At 41.2% G+C, this 23849-nt stretch overlaps 1 protein-coding gene across 1 annotated transcript in view; it reads right to left on the bottom strand.

The window, feature by feature from the left end:
* Positions 1–3335: 3335 nt before the first annotated feature.
* ncam2 (neural cell adhesion molecule 2) overlaps positions 3336–23849 on the bottom strand; it is a gene marked incomplete at both ends in the record, with an annotated part of 181009 nt that continues 160495 nt past the window's right edge. The window contains 5 exons of the mRNA XM_083680048.1: positions 3336–3450; positions 4567–4686; positions 8217–8424; positions 22023–22197; positions 23676–23797. Coding sequence (XP_083536174.1) covers positions 3336–3450; positions 4567–4686; positions 8217–8424; positions 22023–22197; positions 23676–23797 — 740 coding nt within the window. The remainder of the gene's footprint in view (positions 3451–4566; positions 4687–8216; positions 8425–22022; positions 22198–23675; positions 23798–23849) is intronic.

Genomic DNA, 23849 nt, shown 5'->3' with positions numbered 1-23849 from the left:
AATCCATTCCTATTCTCCTGTTGCAATGCATCCAAGAAAAAGAACAGACAAGAACAAGACAAAAACAGCTTAGGGATCAACTCACAAACACATGGTCTTATACCAGGACACATTTATTTACAGGTGAAAATTACAGGAGATTGTTACAAGTGTTCCACAGGTACGACGGGATCGGCGGTTTCCACCCCCTGCGTAAGCACACTCAGTCTGGGGAGTCTGAGGAACCAGAGAGTGACAAGAGGACAAATACACTGAGCTCAAACACACCAGTACTCCATATGGAGATGGACTGAGACAGGGCAGAAGAAGGGACAGCAGGAAAGGGTGGGGATGGGAGGGGATGGGAGGGGGAATAGAGTCATATTCAGATAGAAAAGAACATGTACAAATCTTATGGCCACCAGGCACTGTGCTCCTTATTTACAGTCATCATAACAGGCTACAGAGCAACTCCAGGGTGCAGACTGTGAGTTCTGCAGATACACGTGCTTGTGAGAAAACAAAGCCAGGTTTATGGGACTGAGATAAAAACCAATGGGGCCTGCTAAAAAGGCGAGAGGAGGGAATATCATACATACATGCAGGGCGCTCCCAGCTAGATGATTGATAACCATTATAAACTTGATCATGTTTTTTAAATTTTCACTCACGCACGTGCACACATAGACACACACACACACACACACACACGCACACGCACGCACGCACACGCACACACACACACACACACACACACACACACACACACACACACACACACACACACACACACACACACACACACACACGCTCATGGCCACATTTGAGTCGTCACATCCTGCCTGTGCTGATACCATATGCTTATTAACAAGGTTATCCTGGCACACCTGCAGAGGCACGACTCCATTTCCAGAATTCACAGCATGCCATTTTGATCAACCCATGGTCACTACAATCACCGCAGCTCAACAGTTAGCATCCCTCACCATGGCACTGTGAGGAACCGTCCAGTTACAGAGATCATTTGCCCTGCTCCTCCACTAATGGCAACAACCATCAATTACATTTGAATTGGATGGTCTACATTGTTTTCACTGCAGTGGCAAGGGACCGTGGGAAAAAAAGAGGCATGCTAACATCTTAATTGTGGCCTCCATTAAAATGCTGTGAAATAGCCTTGGGGCGTACTGTGTGTTGTGTCTTTAGGGTAAAGCAAATGAGTAGTAAAAAGCACTATTACACCGTCACTGAACTCTAGACCAGAACAGAACAGAAGAGAACATGAGCTTTTCATCTGGAGAGCATTCACAAGAAAGCCAAGCCTGATTGCTTTGAAAAAAAACACATCCTCCAGGTATATTTACATAAGAGCTTTGTAAAATATCCTTTTTTCACCTATTTACATGACAAACATCAGAGAAAGGAAATGGACAGACAAAAATAGATTCAATTCAAAAAAGGATGTCTGACTGAAATCTTTTGACCCTGGCATGAAAGGGAAAGAAATAGAGCAAATATTATTTGGTCATGATTTTTACGGCAATATATAATTTAGAGTTTTTTTCCTTTTCTTATTTTATATATATATATAGATATATATATATCTCAAAAACATTTCAGTACAAGCAATTCATTGGTTTCCCTCATATGGTACTTCTTCACCAACAGAATCTTCAACAGAATGATGGCAGGACAAATGAAACAGATGACAGTATTGATCATGAATGAGGGCATTTTCCTTTTATGGAGCTTCAGGAGGTTTTTCTCAATAACTACTCACAAAACTGTATGACAACCACATTCAATTTTCACATTTAAATTTCATGATCACATCAATTATTTTTGATATCCGTCTTTTTGAAACCAAGTTTTCTAAAATGAAATAAGAAGCCAAAAAAAAAAAGATATTTCCCTTGAAACTCTGCCACAGAATGTTGTCTCTTGTTCATTGTGGAGATCTAAGCACTGCAGCTGAAGTAAACAAATACGCAGGAACATTATCCAACTCAGACGTTGGGCCACAGATAAACTTTGAGAATAAAGAACGTATCTGTCCAGGACATCATCGCTAAAATCTTGGCATCACCGTCATTGCACAGAGTGCATTCTCCAGGTTCCAAACTGGAATCTCACAACATTCCCACAATGAAGCCAGCTCATTGATGAACAGTAGACTGGGGATATTCTATTATATTCTACTATATTTTATTCTATTCTGTCTCCTGGTGGCTAACCTCTCCCAGATCACTTCAACCATCTGTGTACCCCTCTGTGATGTAACCACCGAGAGAGCCATGATGTATGAGCATTATGCCCCAACTGGTTCACGGATGGATATCATTATCAAACAAGAGTTTCACGTGTCATACTGTAACCTTACAGAAATACACATTACACGGGACAGAAGGTCTACACTGTCAAATAAAAGGCTTTTGATCAAAATAGCAAACTACATTTACATACAAATTGCTTCCACACTCAAAGAGCAGACAAACCTTTCAACACAATCTCTCACTCAGACAAACAAAGCCGAGCATCACTACAATGTGCAAAATAACCTTCAGCTATTGAACTTTTTTGTCTTCTTTTGTTTTCCATACCAAAAATACAAGATGAGAAACACAACTGACAAGCAAGCAGGCTCAATATCTTAGAGCTAGTTGCCCGAACAGGATGGACAGAATGTGTGTGGTACAAAGGCAAAGCCAACAAAGGGACTTGATCACTGAAAGGAGTTTTTGTGGTGCTTGTCCGTGGAAAGGGCCTGTGTTTCAATAACATGAGCCACCAGTGCATAGCACACCAGGGCATAGCACACCAGTGTGATGCATTAGAGCCCAGATACAACATCATTGAGGGCAGCTGCATTGAGGGCAGGATAACTTACTCTCAAGATGATAGGAGAAAGCTATGTCTAGGCAGAGGAGATTAGAGTGTCTTTGGGGGCACTGTGTGTGTGTGTGTGTGTGTGTGTGTGTGTGTGTGTGTGTGTGTGTGTGTGTTTGTGTGTGTGTGTGAGTGTGAATGAAATACATAAAAGCAACTGTAAAGCAATAGCCAATGTATGAGCAAGCAACCAATACCAAAGTAAAAAAAAAGAAAAAAAAGAAAAGACAATATACAATTACTGAGCATTTGATTGACCATCTGTGATAGAAAGAATATTGTTGATTAATCACAAAAGAAAAACCTGTTGGGGTCTCTGTCTGACTTATTTGTATTTACACATGCCTTTCACTGGGCCCATATAAACAGATATAGTATTTTTCTCCTCTTTTTTTCTGTGTTGGTTTTCTTGTGTTTTGGTCTCAGGGTAGGACGCTCCGAATGTTATTATAGTGGGGAAGGCTATCCCTTTATGCTTTGCTGTCCTCCTGCTTTGTGTGGATGCTGCTGTCGTTGTGCACTTTGATCTCGATGGTGTCCGGCTTGTGTGTCTCCTTTCCATTCTCCTCCTTCAGCGGTAGCTTCCTGTTGAAAACAGACAATGGAAACGAGAGAGAGAGACCTCAGAACTGACTTCAATTGTATTGGTACTCATCCCATGTCTCATTTCCCAATGATGCAGTAGAATTACACAACCCAAAGAACTAACTGTCATGGAACAGATTTAATAATACATTGCAAAGATGGCATTATTTTTGATGAAACAAATCCGTGCATGAGCAATATACATGCTTTTTGTCGAGCTACAAGAGGGGCAATGAGAGTTTTTATTATGCTGAGTGGACGTTTTCATGGCAACGTACAGAGAGACAATGGAACATGATGAAGACATTCTATAACACACAGCATATCAATGACCCCTTCTCCTGCTGCTGCTTCAGTAAATGAGATGCAACAATACCAACAAGTAATCCAAAAATGTTCCACTACCTGATTGACTCTATGCCTGTGTGATACTGACATCAAGTAACTGTTATGTTTTTGATATATCTGTACTTGGCACTTAAAATGGCATCTCATTTCCTTAAACACTAAAGAGAGAATAACAAATACAACCCTTATTGTATGGTCATAAAGCAGAAATACAATAACAAATGTCAGTTCTCACTGGGCTCTCTTGATCTCTCTTTCATCTAATACAAAAAAGACCAACCATAGGCTCAGTTTATCACACACAACATCTGCAACAACTAGAAAAGTGGCTTGCTAGTTTATGCAATAGCTTCCAGCAAACACTTTAATAGGGCGTTTGTGTAGGGATAAAGATACCTGCTATGTGTTGAATCATTCAGCATTGGTCCCCGTGGTTCAACAAGACCTGGTCAAGGTTTCAGGTTAATTTACTTCAACTCAAAACCCCTTGCATGAAAACCCTCATCTGGGGCTATTCAATTATTGATGTTGAGGGTCACAACATAGTTCCTAGGAATGACTGGCCAGAAAGCATTTTCAACGTGTCTACCAGGTCTGAATTAAATCACTGACTGGACAGTAAAAAATGAAAACCAGTGGCGCTGTAGTCCTTCATGCCTGGATTCAAATAGCACTGCTCTGACCTTTCTCTGATTCCTAGGACTGTGTGTGATTTGAAGTTTGGGGGAGACTGGTCCTAGAACCCCCTTAGTGGTTCTGGTTCCTTACTCTGGCTCTGTGAGAGGAGTGGTCTCATTGGGCTCATTCACTGGACTGGCGTCGTCCTGGTTAGTTATTCTCTCCTCTTCTGTTCTCATCTCAACAATGGGCTCCTTGGACCCACCGCCCCTGCTCTCACACACACGCACACACACGCGCACACACGCACACACACACACGTTATGAACTTGAGCGAAGCCATTTGTGACACAAAGCAAGCAGCAGCAGCATGGATGTCCTTGGCTTGTCTCTCTTTCTGATGTCTTCCAGCAGCAAAGTGGCCAGCCTCTGTGTTCTTAACCCCACAGAAGGCTGAAGAGATATCACTGTGTCTGTAATCTCTGAGCCTCTAAGTGACATTGAAGCACAGTGGGGAAGCCTCGCTTGCCCCTCTGACAATGTTAATCACGCCAACACTGCCATCCACACCGGGGCTTTGGGGCCTGCCGAGAATCCCATGGAATGGATTGGACTCTGTTGGTGGCCCAGTGTTCAAACGTAATGTATCTCAGGAGGTTTAGTTTTAGCTTCACAGTAGGCTATTGAGTTTGAAGTTGGCCTAAGCTTGACTCTGACAAGAAAAAAAATAATTCCCTGGGTTGAATCCTCCAGTGGTCTGAAGCCCACAGATACCCCTTATGAAAACACAATAAGAGGACGTGCCAGCCACGTAGTAAATCTACTAGCAAGGGGGAAATGGTTTCTCGATCTTAACAGATGTTACAAAGATAAGGGTAAGACTTTACATTAAAGTCCCCTTCGTAAAGGGTTTATAAATGGTTTATAATCAATTAATAAATCACTTATAAGCAGTTTATTATTTAGTTCTAAACCATTTATTACAAACAGTTATAAGTCATTAGTTTAGATTGTTCGATATTCACTTGATGCTTGCCAAATAGGTACCTTGCAATCAGGAGGCAGTTATTAATGCTTTATAAATGCACTTATAAATGTTCCGAAAACTAACACTGATGTGAAATTATGTAACATTATTTACAGTGGTTGCACAGTTGGGAAAGTTATTTCCTGAATTGTGGAGATGATTCGGCTATGTCTATTGCTGTTGTCCAATGAGGTCTTGCCATATCAGGAATTAATCAATAAGTGGAGGGTCTCAGTTTCAATCATATCTGATATGGGTTGTCATTGTAGGATAGAGGCATAGAGAGATAGAGCATTCATAAAGAGTAATTACACCCACGATTAAACTAATCCGGTGTAAAAACTAGCATACATAGAATACAATTTCCCAACTATGCAACCACTGTACCACCATTCCAAATACTGTTGCATGATTCCACATCACGGTTAGTTTTCAAAGCATTTATAAGTGCATTTGTAAATCATTAATAACTGGCTCCTCATTGCAAGCTCCCTGTTTCGCAAGTGCCAAGTGAATATCGAACAATCTAAACTAATTAGTTATAACTGTTTGTTAATAGTTTATAATTGAATAATAAACTGGTTATAAGTGATTTATTAACTAATTATAAACCATGTATAAACTCTTTAAAAAGGGGACCTTAATGTAAAGTGTTACCAAAATATGTATAATGTTCTGTATAATCAGACCAATGCACCATACCTAAAAAGTCTAGATAAAGAGGAATACTGCTGCCCAAATGTGAAGATGAGTCACATGGCACCTCTTAAAAGATGCTCCATCAATACAAAAATTAATTCTTATTTAGTTATTGTGCTTTTAATTACTCTACTTTACCACCTTTAATAGAGCAGGAATAACAGAAGACACGTTGTCACACTTGCACAATGATCAGTGCATTAACTGCTAAAAAAAGTAATTAAAATCATATTAAAGAGGTTGCTTGTCTGACGTGGTTATTCAATCATGCTGGTAGATTAGCACATTTGCAGTTTACCAAAAGTATTGAATTCATTACTTCCTTATTTCATTCATGGTAATCAGCCCAAAACATTTGGACTTGTGCAAAATGCGATCCTTATTTGACTGTTTAGTTGCAAAATTGTAGTTAATTAAAACCATTCTAAAACACCTTTCCACATGAGCACATTCTTTCAATAAAAAAATGAATGATGTCAGCCTACATCAAATCAAATACAGTTTGTAATTAAATTAATGTTAATATCATACATTACTAATGCAAATTTGTGTGGTGGTTAGTCACCTAAAATGCTGAAAGCATGCATAACTGAAATCAATGAATATTAAATTAACCAAGGAATTACTTATGTTGGCGATAATGTGATAGAGAAAAACTATTGTGTATGGACACTCCAAACTATTTCAACGGTAGACATTTACAAGGAAAGGATAATGGGTAAAATTAGCTTCAGCTCACTATTTCTGTGATATAAATATTCAGAGTAAACCCACATAAAATCCTTCAGCGTCGCGTTTTATGATTACTGTACTGTACATCTCAGCTGTATTTATTGGCCACTTGCACTAGAATATTTCCGTGACTGATCCCATCCAACAGTAACACTCGACACCTCTCACAGTTCCTGCTAATTCTGATGTCTCCGCTGTTCCCAAAGATGTGACAGAGTCAGCCTGCAGTCTCAGCAGGCAGTCACACACAGTCAGCCATCACTCCTTAAAAATCAGCCTAGTGACTCAGCAGAATGTCAGTCTGACTACTGGTTTTCCCTCCCCCCCTCCCCCCTTCCCCCTTTCCCCCTCCCCACCCTTCTCTCTCTCTTAGCTCTTTCTTCCCCTTAGCAGACAGCAGGGGGGGCACACAGACAGCAGACTCTGGCTATAAAAATGGCCAGCTCCACTGATCAGTCGTATCTAACACATTTATTACTCATAGGTCTGCTCTTTTTAAATCAACTCCAGTCCGTACAAATGTGGGAGAAAGTAAATACTGACACCGATGGTTTTGTTGACCTCTTATTTCATGGGATATCCTTGTAATGGCATGCTTAGTGAAGCTTGTGTGAGAGAAGCTCCCTTTCTCTCTCACACACACACACACACTCACACACACTCTCTCTCTCTCTCACACACACACACACACACACACACACATACACACTCACACACTCTCTCTCTCTCTCTCTCACGCACACATACACACACTCTCTCTCTCTCTCTCTCTCTCTCTCTCACGCACACATACACACACTCTCTCTCTCTCTCTCTCACGCACACATACACACACTCTCTCTTTCTCTCTCTCATGCATGCGCATGCGCATGCACACACACGCACACGCACGCACGCAAACGCACACACACACACACACACACACACACACACACACACACACACACACACACACACACACACACCAAAAAACAGACATGGTGTCAAAGATATTGGGAAAGCACGCATAGTGGAGTGAAAAATTGTGAATGAATGACTGACAAATATTGACAGTGAGCAAATTACAATCAACTGGCACTGTGTGCATCTCAGTGGTGTCTCTCTTACTATATCCTCAATTCTCCCTCATCTGCAACGATCTGTCAAGGTGTTCTTTCAGATCAGTGCAAGTGGAGAGAATTAGGGAATGAGGATATGAGGACCTGTTTGACTACCAATAATCACCATGCGTGAGAGATTGAGTGAATGAGTGAGTGAGAGTGACAGACTGACTGACTGACTGATTGATTGACTAAAACTGTTACAAAACACATTCTGGGGTCAAATGTCAAAGGGCACTTACAGGTATGCAGCCTTGCCCTCCTCCATTTCCTTGCTCTTGCCACTGGTGGCCGTCTTCTTGCTGCAGAGCTTGCGGCTGATGCACATGAGCAGACCACACTGGCGCAGGAAGAAGCAGCTGACATCCACCAGGACCAGGACCAGCAGCAGGCCTGCTACACCCAGCCCCACCACCGCGCCCAGGCCCAAGCCGCTGAACAGGGATTCTGCTAAGGCAGGACAGACACACAGAGAGAGCATAGTCACCCAGGCTGCTGCACACTGTGGGAGCCTCTCTAGACCACCTGTAACCTGCACACAGATAGGCCTACTTAATGACACACAACACCATGTACGCACTCCCAGGGCCCGACTATTAGACAGGGAGTCGGCCAAAGTCAGAGAGAGACAGCCGGCACCTACCTTCTGTGGCCAAACGATCCACAGATAGAAATAAGATACCACATGATTCAGTTTGCAGAAAGGTTACAATTCTCAAATGCATCGAGGCAGTTTGCTAATTGTGACAAACTCTATCACTGGGTTACACGAGAGCGCATTGAGTAAATTAGCAGTCCTCTAATAAGAACCTGTGCAATTAAATACACAAGCCCTGGAGGTGTAGTTACATCCGCTCTGCGGCAATTGTTTTGGCACTACTGCAATGCAGGGTAACCTATTAAGTATCTGAACTGCATAGAGGTAGGTTAAGACAGGTACAGGGCACAGTTTAAACAGCACACTGTCACATTTCCCACTCCACACCTCAGACAGCCACAGTGTGACTTCGGGAGATTTTGATATTTGTTTTGTTATTGAATGTGGGACATTTAAGTTGATAATTATGAGTTATTTTGTCACCATGTGAACATCGAGGCTCCACTGGGGCCACTAAACTCATTTCAAGATACCCAGATATTTTTACACTGAGACTTTTTCTCCCAGTAAAGCAGCAGTATCTAATCTCACACACTCCGGCTGTTTGCACACATTCATCTCCTGCTTATGCACTAAATAGACACCAAAACATATGTGCGCCAGTTTTCACACAAAAGTCAGTTTCATCAGTTTCATTTATAAAACTTGAACTGGATGTGAGAATGTGCTTACAAAGTACGCACCTATGAACCTGACATAAACATCAACCAGACTCATAATTAGAATGACACATAATAATATTATGGTTATTATTATTTATATCTTGCTTGTATTAGGCCTAGGTGTTGTAGCCAGCACATTATAAAGGCTTAGAGAGGTTATTAATTGATTGACAATATACAGTATGTATACAGTATAAGTGGGTGTATATAAATGGGGTGGGGCAGTGAAGCTCATTCACATGCACACATTTTTAAGATGGGTCTGATTTATAATTGAAAACTTGCGTATGTGTAAATTTTCACGCATGCACATATTTCGTGTGAAATTTACACGACACCAACACCTATGGGAACCTGGCTGACAGAGTGAAACCTGGCGACAGAAGCAATCAGCGGAGAGCAAAGCTTACGAGCAGCTTAGTGCTTCCTCAGCACTACCCATAGGGTCACAGAGAGAGAGAGAGGAAGAGAGAGAGAGAGAGAGGAAGAGAGAGAGAGAGAGAGAGAGAGAGAGGAAGAGAGAGAGAGAGAGAGAGAGAGAAAGAGAGAGAGAGAGAGAGAGGGGAGGAACTGAGAGCCTTGTGACGAGGAATTCTAATTCAAGTAGCTTGTGTTTTTACTGTTGCATCATGGGATTGAGGGCTCCAACGGTCCAACTTGTTGGATTGGATCAATATTTCCCCACCGCCACAGGGCTCCCTCTATGTTGGCGTTTGGGACTTTATCTGAATTAATTTGAAGGCAGATGAGGCTGAGCTCGGAAGATGGTAAACAGATTCCTGCCTCTCTTGAAGAGTGTAAAAACACTTCCTCAAGGGAAAGAGAACAATAATCTTTTTTTGACCTTCACACCTTTTCTCAGCACAATAATAAAATGTTGCTGTGAGCTCTTCTGGTCTCAGTGGAAGATGCATTCAGACTCATACATTCTACTATTCTAAATGTATTCTAAATATTTGCTAAACTTTATCATTTGTGAAGAAATAATTTGTGTGAAAGATGAATGATGACTGCTGAAACGGCCAGGAGCTGGTCAGGGCATTATTATGTTTGTGAAACATTGGATATGTTTTTTACTAGATACATAGAGAGTCAGTGCCCTTGGCCCAAACATTCTACTGTTTAAAAATGTAAGCAGTTTTTCTTTTTCTATAGAAACCATTAAAACAGTTGGACATAATGTAGAGTAGTAAATGGAGTAGTAAAGCAAACAAACCTGCCTCCTTTGAATAAACTAGGGGTTAAGCATGTAACCTAGGTTCTCTGAGAAGAGACCCCTCATGATGGGAGATGCATTCTCTGTACCCATTTGCTGAAACTATTCAATCACGCCTGTACAGGCTGGGGAAGCTTGCAAGCAGGTAGCTTCATCTACTGCCCAGCCTATAAAGGTGTAGAACCCCATCTGGGATTCTTCCTTGAGAACCACTTGGATCATGTAAGGGCTGCTTCTACTAATACTTAATAGCCTTGATGCATTCGCCGAGGATGGGCACAGGATGGGCACTACACTGGCGTGCAGATGGGGGCCCACCCTGCGGGCTGATTCCATCTAGCCTCATCCTCTTGGGTGGTGGCAGGACACTAAACTTGAGCCACTAAAGGGCTCAAATGATCCGTAAACCACAAGCTAGCTGTAGCCATGCTAGCTGTAGCGTACACAAGGGAGCTAGCAAGTTCCACATGAGTGGAATTGCGAGCACCTAGCTAGCTGTCATCCTTCTTGTGTAAGCCTGCTTGGAGAGAAGCATCTGCACACAAGGTGAAAACCTCAAACATGGCATAGCAAATTCAACAAGTTTTTCAGTAAAGCTGACATTTAAAAGCAAGGCAAAAAGCGAAAAGCAAGGTCCCTTGGATGTTGCTGAGTCATATGCTGAACACTTCCTGGTTCCTGTCCAATGGGCTCCTTTCGTATGGAGTCCTTCTAGGCTTTAATTCCCTTGTAATCATAGTCATGAAACTTTACTATTCAATTATAGCCTAACAGCCTTTCTCTAGAAGGACAGAACAACTCAGAGAGAAGCAGGTGTGCACAAGGTGAAAACCCTTGAACTTGGCTTACCAAAGTTCTACAGTGAATGTCGAACCGTAGGGTGCTGACAGAGACAATCTAAAGCCTGTGAGAATCGTAAGATTTTCAGTGGAACAGTTCAGTTACTAGCTAGCCACAGGGACACACTACAGTAAGCTTCCGACAGCCGGTACAGGCGTGATTGAATAGGGTTTCAGCAAATAAGTACAAAAAGTGCATGTCCCATAGTGAAGGATGATCCTAGTCGACTGAAAGAGAACTCTGATGAAAGAAACAGATTTAGGACGACCTTTCGAACTTTTCTGTGAGCTTGAATTTACCTGCTCATCAATTTCGAGAACATCGACATTTCTTTAACTTTGCAGCATGCTTGTATAGTGAGGGCCACGGTCCCTTGGTGGATGTTGCTGAGTCATATGCTGAACACTTCCTGGTTCCTGTCCAATGGTTTGGAGTCCTTCTAGGCTTTAATTCCCTTGTAATCATACTCATAAAACTTTAGTATTCAATCATAGCCTAACAGCCTTTCTATAGAAGGACAGGACAGAGGAAATGAATCAGAATAATGACCTAATACGCAACCTAAACTTTTGTCGATGGAGGAAAAAACAAGTGTGTTACTATCATTAGATAATACTTTAGCAGCTCCAATTGCCAGTTGATTTCAGAAACACTTTCATTTTGTTTAGGTCAATGTTTGTTACTGTTAATGTTGTACGGCACATCCTCTAACAATGAGAGTAACTGTCAGACTTGAGTCTCTTCTCTCTTCTCTCTTCTCTCTTACATAGCTGGGCACTCCTATCCCCAGACACGAGAACTCAAGGTCATCGTGGTCCAAATAACAGAAAAAAACATGTAATAGGAAAAGCACATACAGTAAATGAATGATAGTTTGAGGTGAAAACAGTAATTCCAAGGGAGAGATTCCATTACTACAACAGCTCTTCCCACAGTGGCACGTACTCTGTTAACCGTATCAATATTCCGTTAGCCTTATAGCTCAGCAGCAGTTTGCCTTGCATTCCATTACGAGCCTGGTTTGATCTCCGCATTATTGAAGGGAATCAAAGGATGAGAAGCAACACATTTGAAATGAGAGGGACTAGGAGGAAGCCAGGGGGAAATACACATCATTTTGCTACTTTTCACACCTCTGATTTCCAATTTGGCAAGCAATAAGGTGAAATGAATGTATGAAATATATGAAATAATCCTGCCAAGTGGATGTAATACAAATCTGACAGAAACATGTTGTAAATGTCCATTAGGCCCTGCAATGTTCAAATGATGATAGCAGGGTAATAAGGTTTCAGAGTGCTGCATACACAATGACAGTGTGGAGCGTTTCAAGGTCTCTTGCAGATGACTAACTGGAAACAATGGGAGGAAGGAGGAAGGAACAAAACTACTTGTTCTAGAGTTTCACGTACCTCTGGTTCAGCTGATGAGGTCTCAATTCATTCAAGCAAACGTATTACATGTACTGTACCTGGTCTTTGCTTAAAAAAAAAGACTGAATTCTCCTTTGACAGAAACTTAATTTTCATGAATTAAAATTTTCATTGTCTTTTTAGGGCATGGAGAGAACAAGGGGGAGCCACATCACTGGAGAAGCCTTGGCAAATAAAACTCATCACCATCTTTTCATTCACTTTAGTAGAAATAGCTGGATTTTATTTAGTTAGCAGGAAAAATGTCTCTAATTGTGTGTCTTAATACTCTCCCCTCTATAAAATCAATGTGTATCAATGTCCCTGTCCTGTGATCCCTCTTTAGAAAGTGCCACTGATTGGTCGTTGATTTATAAAGCCATTAGCAGCTCGATTTAGCGGTGTGCTAATGCTAGTCATCACGCTTCTCCTTGAGTGGGAGCCATTCTTATGCATCTAGTGAGCAATGATTCAGCCTCACTTGATTAGATCCAAGAGGTAGTCACTCAATTAATGATGACTGAACGGGGCTCATTGATTGGAAACTTGCCGGCACTAATGCATTGCAGAATAAACATAAGTGTGAGTGGGTGTGGGTGAGGACATCTTGAGAGAACATGTTGTGGTATGTGGTGAAGTGTTGCTAGTAAAACTCTTGTTCACAAGGAGGCCTTGGGAGAGGTCATGTAATCTAAGAGATGAGAAGGATGAGTATGAGGGAGGCGAGGGATGAGTCTGTCTACACTATTACTGCAGATGAATTAAACAGCTCTAAGGGAACTGAAGTACTAGCAAATGGAGGACTGGAGACTGTAAAAAGTGAAACTTTTTTAGCTAAGAGGAAAACAAGAGGATTAACGTACTTTGGTATGTTTTGAAATCATAATGTTGTACAAGAGGGTTGATTGCTCTCTGTAGCAACATACTGTAGAACACTTCAAAAAGTGTACTCTTTTAAAATACCTGCAGAGAATACCTGCAGAGAAACAAGACCCAAGACACATATTTGTATCATGATCTTACAGGAGTGCTACATGTTCAAAAGTCATACAAATATTAGACACAGACATCCAGGCAGTTCCCCTCCTGAATGGCCTCAGGGTGCACTCTCCAGTAATTGGGCAGGGTGATGACTCACAAAATGGCCCCCAGAACTGTCCTGCACACACCAAAAGTGGGAGCCCAAATGGAGCGTAGCTTTTAAAGAGCAAAGTACTGTACCCTTGTGGCCGCCAAGGTTGTGGAACAACATTGTCATCCATATTGTCTCTACACTGTGGTGATTGCTGTAAACCCTGATACTGTAGCAATATTCTTGGACCAGTGAGAGTCAGTGGAGAACACTTGTTCAACCTTAAGGCTAAAAGGCCTCCAAATGGTGCCAAAGTGAGACTCCTCCAGTCTGAAATCTTTGTGGGCATCCATTGGGCCATTGCATAACATGAACTCTCACCTACTGTCGAGTAAAATATTAGTCTTACTCCAATGTCTGCCTGATAGCCTTTTCTTGATAAAGCAAATACTGTACCAGCATGGTAGAATTTATGTTATTTTATCCTATGAAATACAGACACACAAGCATTTAGCCTGTTTATGTTTCTGATCATGGGTTTTTTTGATGAATGGGAGTATATCCGAAAATCAACACTTTCAGACATATTTTCTTTCAGAAAAAGGGAAAATGTATCAACACTGTGATTACTTTAATGGCCAACAATGAAAAAAACATCAATTTAGATTTTCTGCCATTTCCAGGAAATGCTGATGATAGTTATTTTTCCAATCCAGAGAACTGACTATAGCTGGTGTCAACATGCATATTGTGAATACAATGATCTCAACAAAACAACAAGATTTAAAAGCCTGCCTTACATGATTTCTCAACAAGAGTGCATTATTACAAGTAGATGACAGGTAAATAGAGTAAGAAAAAACAGCTAAGCGATGGCACGAAGGTCCAACTGTATGCCTCTGAATATTTCATGATATTGTAGAAGATAATTATTGCATGGCAGCACCACACAGAGACGTGCACTTGTCAGATCAATCAACATACACACTGTCATTTACCATTCGCATCAATTAAGATGTATGATGAATATGCAGGGCACATAAAAGGAAGAAGGATGCACAAAACACGCTGAAAAAAGACAGAATTTACTGTAGGAGGGAGAGGAAAACTATGGTGATTCAGGGGGCATAAAGAGAGCAGGGGAGAGGTACAATCTAAGAGGGATAGAGGGAAGGAGTAAATTGAAATGTTACCAAGGGCAATGTGGCAATCAATGACATAAAGGCTCAAAGGGAGTTTACAGAGAGAAACAGAGGCAGGGAGAGGGGGTTTAGCTGCAGTTCACTGCAAGACAAACTAGGAGAGAGAAAGTAAAAAAAAAAATAAAAGGGACAATTTGAGACCCTGAGAATGCATAATGCATTGACAGGGAATTGGATAGAGAGATTGGTTAAAGAAAGACATAGCACATACCGCAGCTCTGTCAAATCTATGAGTCAATGTGTGTGTGTGTGTGTGTGGGTGTGTGTGTGTGTGCGCGTGTGTGCGTGCCTGTGTGTGAGAGACAGCAACAGTGCATGCCTTGAATGGCGAAGAATGCAAGAATGCATGCCAGTCAAGAATCCAGGACATCTACAAAATGCATATCTACAGATTAGAAGCCACACATCATGAGGCCTGTTTGGATTGTGCAGGATTTTCACAGATCTGTATTTTTGGTCATAGCCCTGCTATGGCATCAGATTAGTTCCAGACGTCGAGCACAAGCGAGATGGCGCTGTCGAGCAAAAAACGTGCTCATCGAGCAAAGCATAAACTATATAGAGAGTGCACAGGCAGTGTTGGGCATGCAAATAAAACTTAAAAGCTTGCAAGTGCGATGTTGAGCAAGCTGAAAATCACTGTTGCACACAATAAATTAGTCCAAGAGGAGAGATTGTTTTCCCCTGCCTTTTGGATTTCAGTGGAACTTTGAGCAGGGACTCTTTGTGTTATCCTTCTTTAAGATAAACTTAAAATATTTATTGAATTTCCCTTTGTCTCCCTAGCCTGGTCAAGCAGATTGACTTTCAAATGAAACTGAATGTGAGCCTGCGAGATCGGACTGGTTCCACCAGGCTACCGTCTCCCTGGTCTGGGTTCTTTCCCAACCATGCAGATTGAGTGCACATTTGACTGACTCTGGGATCTCTCATCACTACATATGGAAGCGATAAACCATTAAAAGTGAGTTCACCATTCTCTTTCAACAACATACTTATTTGTACTTGTGTATATGCATGTCCATGTGCATGTGTGTGATCTCATAAATGACCTGGGGGTTTGAATATGATGAGCATTCTATTCCAATCTGCTCAGAAGTTCTCAATTTATCCCTCAGAGGCATTAACCAGGAGATTTAAAGGCATGGAGAGATACACTCTTCAAACATCAAGGGCTAATCAAACCAACACGCTCTCCGTATTTGATCCTGCTTTTTTTGGCCACAGATAACCTCACCACAAGGAGAGGGGAGTGTGCCCACATTTCCAGAGTCGGTTTACCTGGATGTCGAGGTATTTTTAGTGGTTTATGTGATTGAGTCTGTCTGTGTGTGGGTGCAATGTACAACAACAGTTGGCCTTTGGGGATAGATGGTACATTGAATTGACACAATACGTTTTTAGCCCAATCTCCATGTTCCTGATCAGCTCCTGATGCATTATCTCAAACCGTAGGAAATCTGAGTACACTCAGAGTAAAACGTAACGCTGCAGCCAGCAAAGTGGAAACGGATACCCGATTTGCTATGAGATTGATGGCTCTCACAGGCTCCTGGGCACTCTACGGGCATTCTACAACGTCCAGATAATATGTTGGAATAAATTTGGCCTCAATTCGCTAAGTGTGAGTGGTACTCTGTCTAGATGTGAGGCATATGTCCCGATTAGCTGCTGCAGCCAATAGGCCAGTGATCACATCCTACTGCCGTGGTAGCGTTGCTACAGTTGACCTGAGTTTAGAAATTGGCCGCCACTGTGACAACGTCGCAGGAGTACTGCGACGGTACTAGTGAGTTTTATTTCAGGTCATTCACCTGGGCAAAACACCCACCAGGAGGCATCATTGAGCATAACGGATATGGAACGGAAGTGTGTTTACAAACATTGCCGCCAGATGAATTATATGAGGAGTAGCTTATGACTTGTTGTTTCAATTTGGAAAAGGAGAAATGATTGTCTGATCAGAGAAATTCAAAATTATGTACTCGGATAAACCTTAATTGAGAAAAAATGTCTTGTGATCTGTCTAATGTTAGCCTACGTATGTTGCAATGTTACGATGCAGTTGTCATAGAGAATATAATTATTTCCAAGTCTCTCTGTCTTAACTCACTCCTTAATATACCAATAGCAACTTGCACTCTACATACTCTGGTATACCACTCTGGTATTCTACATACCACACTGGTTAGGCTACTCCTAAAGCCTATATGCGATGACTTTGTGGAGTGGTGTGCGTTGGCATAGGCTCCTGCTCCTCGTAGTGCAGGTTTGGATGAGTTGGGATTGATATACTGACAAATATATGCAACGCTCTCAAGATCAGGGCTGTTTATCGGGTCCGGACGGGTGCACTCAGCTGTAGGCCTTGTGTCATTTACCGGAGACTCGATCATTTCATGCTTTTCACTCACATTAACCACTACATTATTCTCCCATCAACCAGAATGTGATGAAGAACGTCAGTGTTGAATAAAAATCTAATAACAGCACAAACCAGCACATTGTGTCCAGTTACTGGCAATTGTTAACAAATGGGTGGGGGACGGTGAAAGGGGAATTAAGTTTGTGTGTGCTTGCTAGATCTCCACTTACAACAAGCTCATTGATTAACAAACAAAAGTGTGACAATTTATCCAGCATGCTCTCCCCCTTCAAACAATCCCTCAAAAAGTGCTATACAAAATAAGTACATTATTATTATTATTATTATTATTATTATTATTATTATTATCATTATTATTATTATTATCATTACATTGTGAGAACGAGAGAAGGCTGCCCTTGCTGAAAATGTGGACGTTTGCACCCTATTATGATTTAATGATAACAACTGTAGGCTACTTTTCTATCCAGTCTCAATCCCACTGAAACCCAACATCCTTACTCCTGCCTCGCATGAAAATTCCTAACTTAATTCCTTAATCAATATGTTACATTATTAAAGCTGACTCACGCTGATTCATGTCATACTGCACTGAAACATTTCCCCGTTTCTCTGCGCTGTGAGAGAATGCGTGATGACGGTATGAGAGGAGATAGAACTTGCTTGGTTCTTGTTAACATAACCTGATATTTAAACCATTTCCACTCTTCATCTCTGCAATTCATGAGCTGCTATAATAAACTTGATTTTGCCAATCTATCTGATAAGGCAAGCTTGATAAAGCAAACCATTCTCTTTTCAAACATCCTTCACAGCTCTTGTCACCACCTTGTGGTGGCTGTCGGCAGAACTTCACACTGTGTGTCTGCTGCAGCAGTGGCATACCCCGCTGCAATGTCGATGTGCTCGTATAAAACCCCAACCTTGGATTTAAAATCAAACAATTACTATGGGGACAAAGTAGAGATTCTCAGCTTTAATTCAATGTATTTTTTTCAGATTGGGCTCATCATTTAGGAAGTACACAATTTTTTAAACATACTCTCCCTATTTCAGGGCTCCCAAAGTATTGGAAACAATCATATAATGTCCAAATAAAGTACTCATGTTTAGTATTTGGTCAACAATCCTTTGCATGCAATAACTGTATAAAGTCTGTAACCCATCTTTCTGGTGATGCTCTGCCAGGCCTGTACTGCAGCCATCTTCAGTTGTTTTGAGGTCTTTTTGCCGAAAATCTTATCATCAGGAAATGAAATGCATGTTCAATTGGATTTATATCTGAAGATTGACTTGGCCAGTCAAGACCTATCCGCTAGTTCTGCTGTAGTTGGGCTGGTGACGTATTCTGTGGATGGTAGTCTCTGTCAAATTCACGGCTACCTCCTGGAGAGTGTTCCTGATCTGTGGGACAGTTTTTTTCTTTTTCTTAATTAAGGTGAGCATTCTTCGGTCATCCACTGTAGAACTATTCCTTGGCCTACCAGCCAGTTCGCAATTGCTGCGCTCACCCGTGCTTTCTTTCTTTTTTAATGATGTTACAAACTGTTGATTTTGGTAAGTCTAAGGTTTAGGCTATGTTTCTGATAGATTTTTCTGATATTTCAGCCTCATAATGGCTTCCCTGACTTTCATTGATGTCTCTTTGGTCCCCATGTTGACAGACACCAATAACAGGCTCCAAAGGCAAACGCAAAGCTTAGAATCAATACTAGATATTGACAGCTCTCAATAAAATAATAAAACAATAAAAGTATACTAAAGTGCAGATTCAATTACATAACAATAAAATGTACCCCCTGTATTGTTGGTGGTAATGTCTAGTAACTTTGGATCCGTTCAAGGCTCTAGATTGCAGGACATGGCTGGGAACCCCTCTCAAATAACCTTATAAGGTTCCCTGATTACTCCTTTAATCTATGTTCAATACACTTTTTTAGTTTGGGGCTGAATTTACTGTAGATGGCTGTACATGTTAAAGGAGCTGTTCGTAAGTCTGTTGGAAATCTGCCACCTCTGGCCACCAAGGCAAAATTCAGTTTGAAGTTACAAACAACAACATCCTCCCTAATAATCATTTGTAAAAGGGGTTTGGGGAAATATATAATCTGATTGACTAAAACGGTGTTCCAAGCCATGCATTAATCTCTGACAATCACAGTTGAGAAAGAGCTGTGGGTGGTTCAGGGTTAACATATGGACGTGCCAACCCAATAGCTTTTCAAAACAAAAAAACATGCCTGACATCTCTCTCGCCTCAAATTATATTACCCCTGGTTACCATAAAACAATATGTCAATATATCAAACCTAAAATGCATATCTAACATGCCAACACTGTAATAACACTACCCCGATGGATGTCGTACGAGCTAACAAGTGATTCTTTGGCATGTTAGATATGCATTTTAGGTTTGATATATTGACATATTGATATATTGACATATTGATATATTGACATATTGGTCATTTTCTAGTTAAACTGATAGCTAGCGTTGGAGAAATGCTAGGAAGCTAACACACTTGTTCACTAGCTGATCTACAAGCCATGACAACCAGTGCTGGAGCTAGCTACTTTATTTTCCCACAAAAGATTACTTCTTTACAATAGAATGCTGCTGGCTTACTAGTTGCCTAAATGGGAAACAGTAACAATATCCCTATGTTGGTATATTATGGCATACTAATTCTAGACGAGACACTTTATACTTGAACTGGGCAGATCTGCACATCAGATTTGATGAGCTGCAGCATTGTGAATTCCTGGGGAAATATATTTATGCACTACCTGGTCCCTGGGAAAGTTTGTAACAAGTGACAATAGCTGAATATACCTGCCACAAAGAAACAGTATGTGTTACAGCCTGTGTGAGAACATTTTGAGGGAACGATAATTATGTGGCATATTAACACTGCAGAATCCCATGGTGTCGGAGGGTGTGTAGAACACTGGAGGTGTGCATTAACAAAGCACATCCACACTCTTCTGATAGTTTGATGAGTTAACTTTTAACGGCTAAAATACCAGGTTTCAGGGGGAATTCTTAAAAAAAAAATATGGAATCCATTTTATAAACACATTAATGCACTCCAGGGTGTGCAATAACAGCCGATATCTCCACGTTTCAGGCACACTTCTGCACACAACTGTCACAACCACTGCAAGTGTGGCAATATCGGCTATTAATGCTTACATAAACCCCCGTTGTCATGGTATTCTTTGAGATGCATTCGCTTTGCTAGTGTATTGTAAACAACCCTGTGCCCCCAAACACTTGATTTTTGACGGCGCTTTTCAGGACCAAAAGGTTCGTAAATGACATATTTTTTTCAAGGGATCTCATTCATCATCTCATTCATGATCCCTATCAAATAAACACAGTCATTACAAGAATCTATGAAGTTGAGCAGTCCTTATTACACTTGTTAATGACACAAACCGCTCAACTCTATTACTAACAACATATTAATACAAGGTTGATAATAAAGTAAGATAATAGTTATTACACACGTTTAGGAGCAATTTAGGGAATGTAATTGAGGGAGTAATATTGATTGGGAACCGACTGAGCTGTGGCACGCTTTGAACTTGAGATGGAATTATTTGAGCTAACGGGCCGGTTGGATTACTCCCTGTGGCATGAGGTTTCATAAAAACTGACAATTAGCCACATAAACATCCAAGACCGACTGAAATCAAAAACATCTTGGCATCTTGTTTTCATAACCCCTAGTTTATTTTAAAGTGTGCAAAACTGATTGAAGTAATGTTTTTGCAAAAGGAGAATTTCACCCCTGTGGGTTGCACATTCAACAGAGCATCCATATGCTTTTCAAATTCTACTAAATAGCACACTTTTATTGATGCATTCAATCTCTATTTCATGCAATTTATTCTGAAAAGTACAGCTTACAGCTGTATTTAGTTTTCTGAGGCAGCGTGCATTGCTTAGTTTGTGCATTGCTCATGGGGAGGCTGGCCAGAGCCTGGTGTACCCCAAACCTACTCTGGGTTTTAACAGAGAGGCCTATTTATGCATTTTCTTTATTCTATTTTGCCAGCTCTAATTTTTTCTACACTTATTTTTGTAATATATATCATCATTTATATTGCACCTCCTGCTATTTGCAGAGTAGACACACTACCTTGTTTTCAACTTGATATAAGCGAAGGACACCAACAGGTATATTTGACTTACTGCTGTGCTGGCTTCTACTAGCTAGCAATGATGTAATAATCAATTCGAGCCAACTACACTTACTGTAACACACACCTAGTGTTGCCATCTAGCCAGCAAATAATAGGAATGCAGCAAAACTGAGGGACTGTAGCGATGATGGACATATTACAACATCCTTCAACATAATGACAGTGTTCATATCAACATCACATCAACAAAGCTATTGTACAGTACTGTAGCAGGAGTTAAAGCTGAGTGTGCTGGTAAACCTTGTCAGTGCATACTGTAGGATACAGATTTGCAGGGTTCAATTGAATTTCCTGTCTTTTTCGGATATTACCAAATCTACAGTACATATCACTTAAAATGTAGGTTTTTGCAATGAATAAGGTAAAGGTGTTCAACTAAACCTGTGTGTACCTGTGATGTCAGGTTTCTGGGGCATAAAGAACTGGTAGAACGTGGGCTCTGACAGGCCTTTGACGTTGCGAGCGGTAATCTCCACCTCGTAGCGTGTGTTCCACTGCAGAGGCTGCAGCAAGGCAAAATCACTCACTCCCGAAACCCACTTGGTCATCCACTGCTCTTCTTTATCCTGGAGGTAGAATAAGAGAGGAAGGGAGGGGGAGAGAGGGAGAGAGGGAGAGAGAGAGAAAGAGAGAGAGAGAAAGAGGCACTGCATTACATGATCAAATACGCATCAAGACATAAGAAAAAGCCATTACTGTTTAAAACGATTATAGTATCTTTTAAAGTAATCTCTAATTTGATCAGAGGATCAGCGATCAGGGATAACATATTTCCACAGCATCAAATTTCCAAACAGCAACAATTTAGCTGTTTATTTCATCCCTGTATATACAACTTGTCATAATAGAAAATGCCATATACTGTATAATATACCCACTTCAGCAATCATGTCACCATGTCCATGGTAGCTTGGTTTTGAATCCACATCCACCTTTCCTTTCCTTCGCTTTTTCCTTCCTTTGCTTTGTGGTCCTGCCCTTTTCTTTCTTTTTTTTGTTTTTATCTCGTCATGCAGGAAATTGTCACAGTCTAAAGCCTCAGCATGCTAAATGCATATTCAACCATTTAGCCTCTCTCAAAATATCAAAGAATATAGTGTGGAAAGGGCTTTTACAAAACTGTGCATGGTTTCATTTTCATGGTCATGGTTAGAGGAATAGGCTCAGTCCAGTCCCTGCAGTGGAAGATGGCGAGGCATTGTATGGCTCTGGCTCTCTGGTGTGCGTGCGCGTGCGCACGTGCGTGTGTGTGTGTGTGTGTGTGTGTACGCGCACAGCAGGTTCACGATAAGTGGAAGCTGTGGGATTAGGGAGGCGTAGAGGATTGTCCTTTTCTTCCTGTTTGGCCTTCAAAGGCATAGCGCAGAGTCCCTGACCTTCTTTTCACAGCACACTTCCATGTGCAACTGCATTATTCTAAATCGCTGTCAGCCTCTCAATCATAGAGAGACACGGCTGTAAGACGATATTAGCATTGGGGAGATAGAAGGCTTCCATCTATTCACATCTCTGAACTCCTTTGGCTATTTTGTGTTCAAGTATTTGTGTGTGTGTGTGTGTGTGTGTGTGTGTGTGTGTGTGTGTGAGTGAGTGAGTGAGTGTGTGTATGTGTATGTGTGTGTGTGTGTGTGTGTGTGTGAGTGTGAGTGTGTGTGTGTGTGTGTGTGTGTGTGTGTGTGTGTGTGTGTGTGAGTGAGTGAGTGTGTTGTTTTAGTTAACAGCTGAGAGAAATGTAATGGCTGGAGAAAAGTAACCACTCTCAAATTCATAGACAGAGCTGTGGATGTAAGGTGATGTAAGGACTGACCATCCATGCAATAAAAATGATAGTTTTAACCATGTGTTGAAGCTGTACAGTGTTCTGATGGGGTAAGACAGTTGAATTAAGTTCATTTCTAAGTTATATTCTTCAAGAATCACTGGTTTTATATAATAATATGCTTTTCTATTCAAAAATAGATGTACCAATCCCAGACTGCCCCCTTAAAGCCACAACTACTTGGGATTGTAGAGTACAGTGTTTAGGCAACCCATAAGTACTCACCGTCTTGTACTTGACTATGTATTCCACAATGGGCATTCCCCCGTCGTCCTGCTTGACCAGGCCAAGTCGGAAGGCCTTACCCACCCCTCGCTGACCATGCACCGCTGGGGGGCTGGGCTCTCCTGAGGGTGGGGTCAAGGTGGTTTTAGTTTTGAGTGAGGGTGGGTGAAGATA

This window comes from Argentina silus (genome assembly GCF_951799395.1).
Source record: "Argentina silus genome assembly, chromosome: 11".
Lineage (NCBI taxonomy): Eukaryota > Metazoa > Chordata > Actinopteri > Argentiniformes > Argentinidae > Argentina > Argentina silus.
Note: the sequence above shows the minus strand (reverse complement) of the source record. Positions and strands in the feature narration are given on the sequence as shown.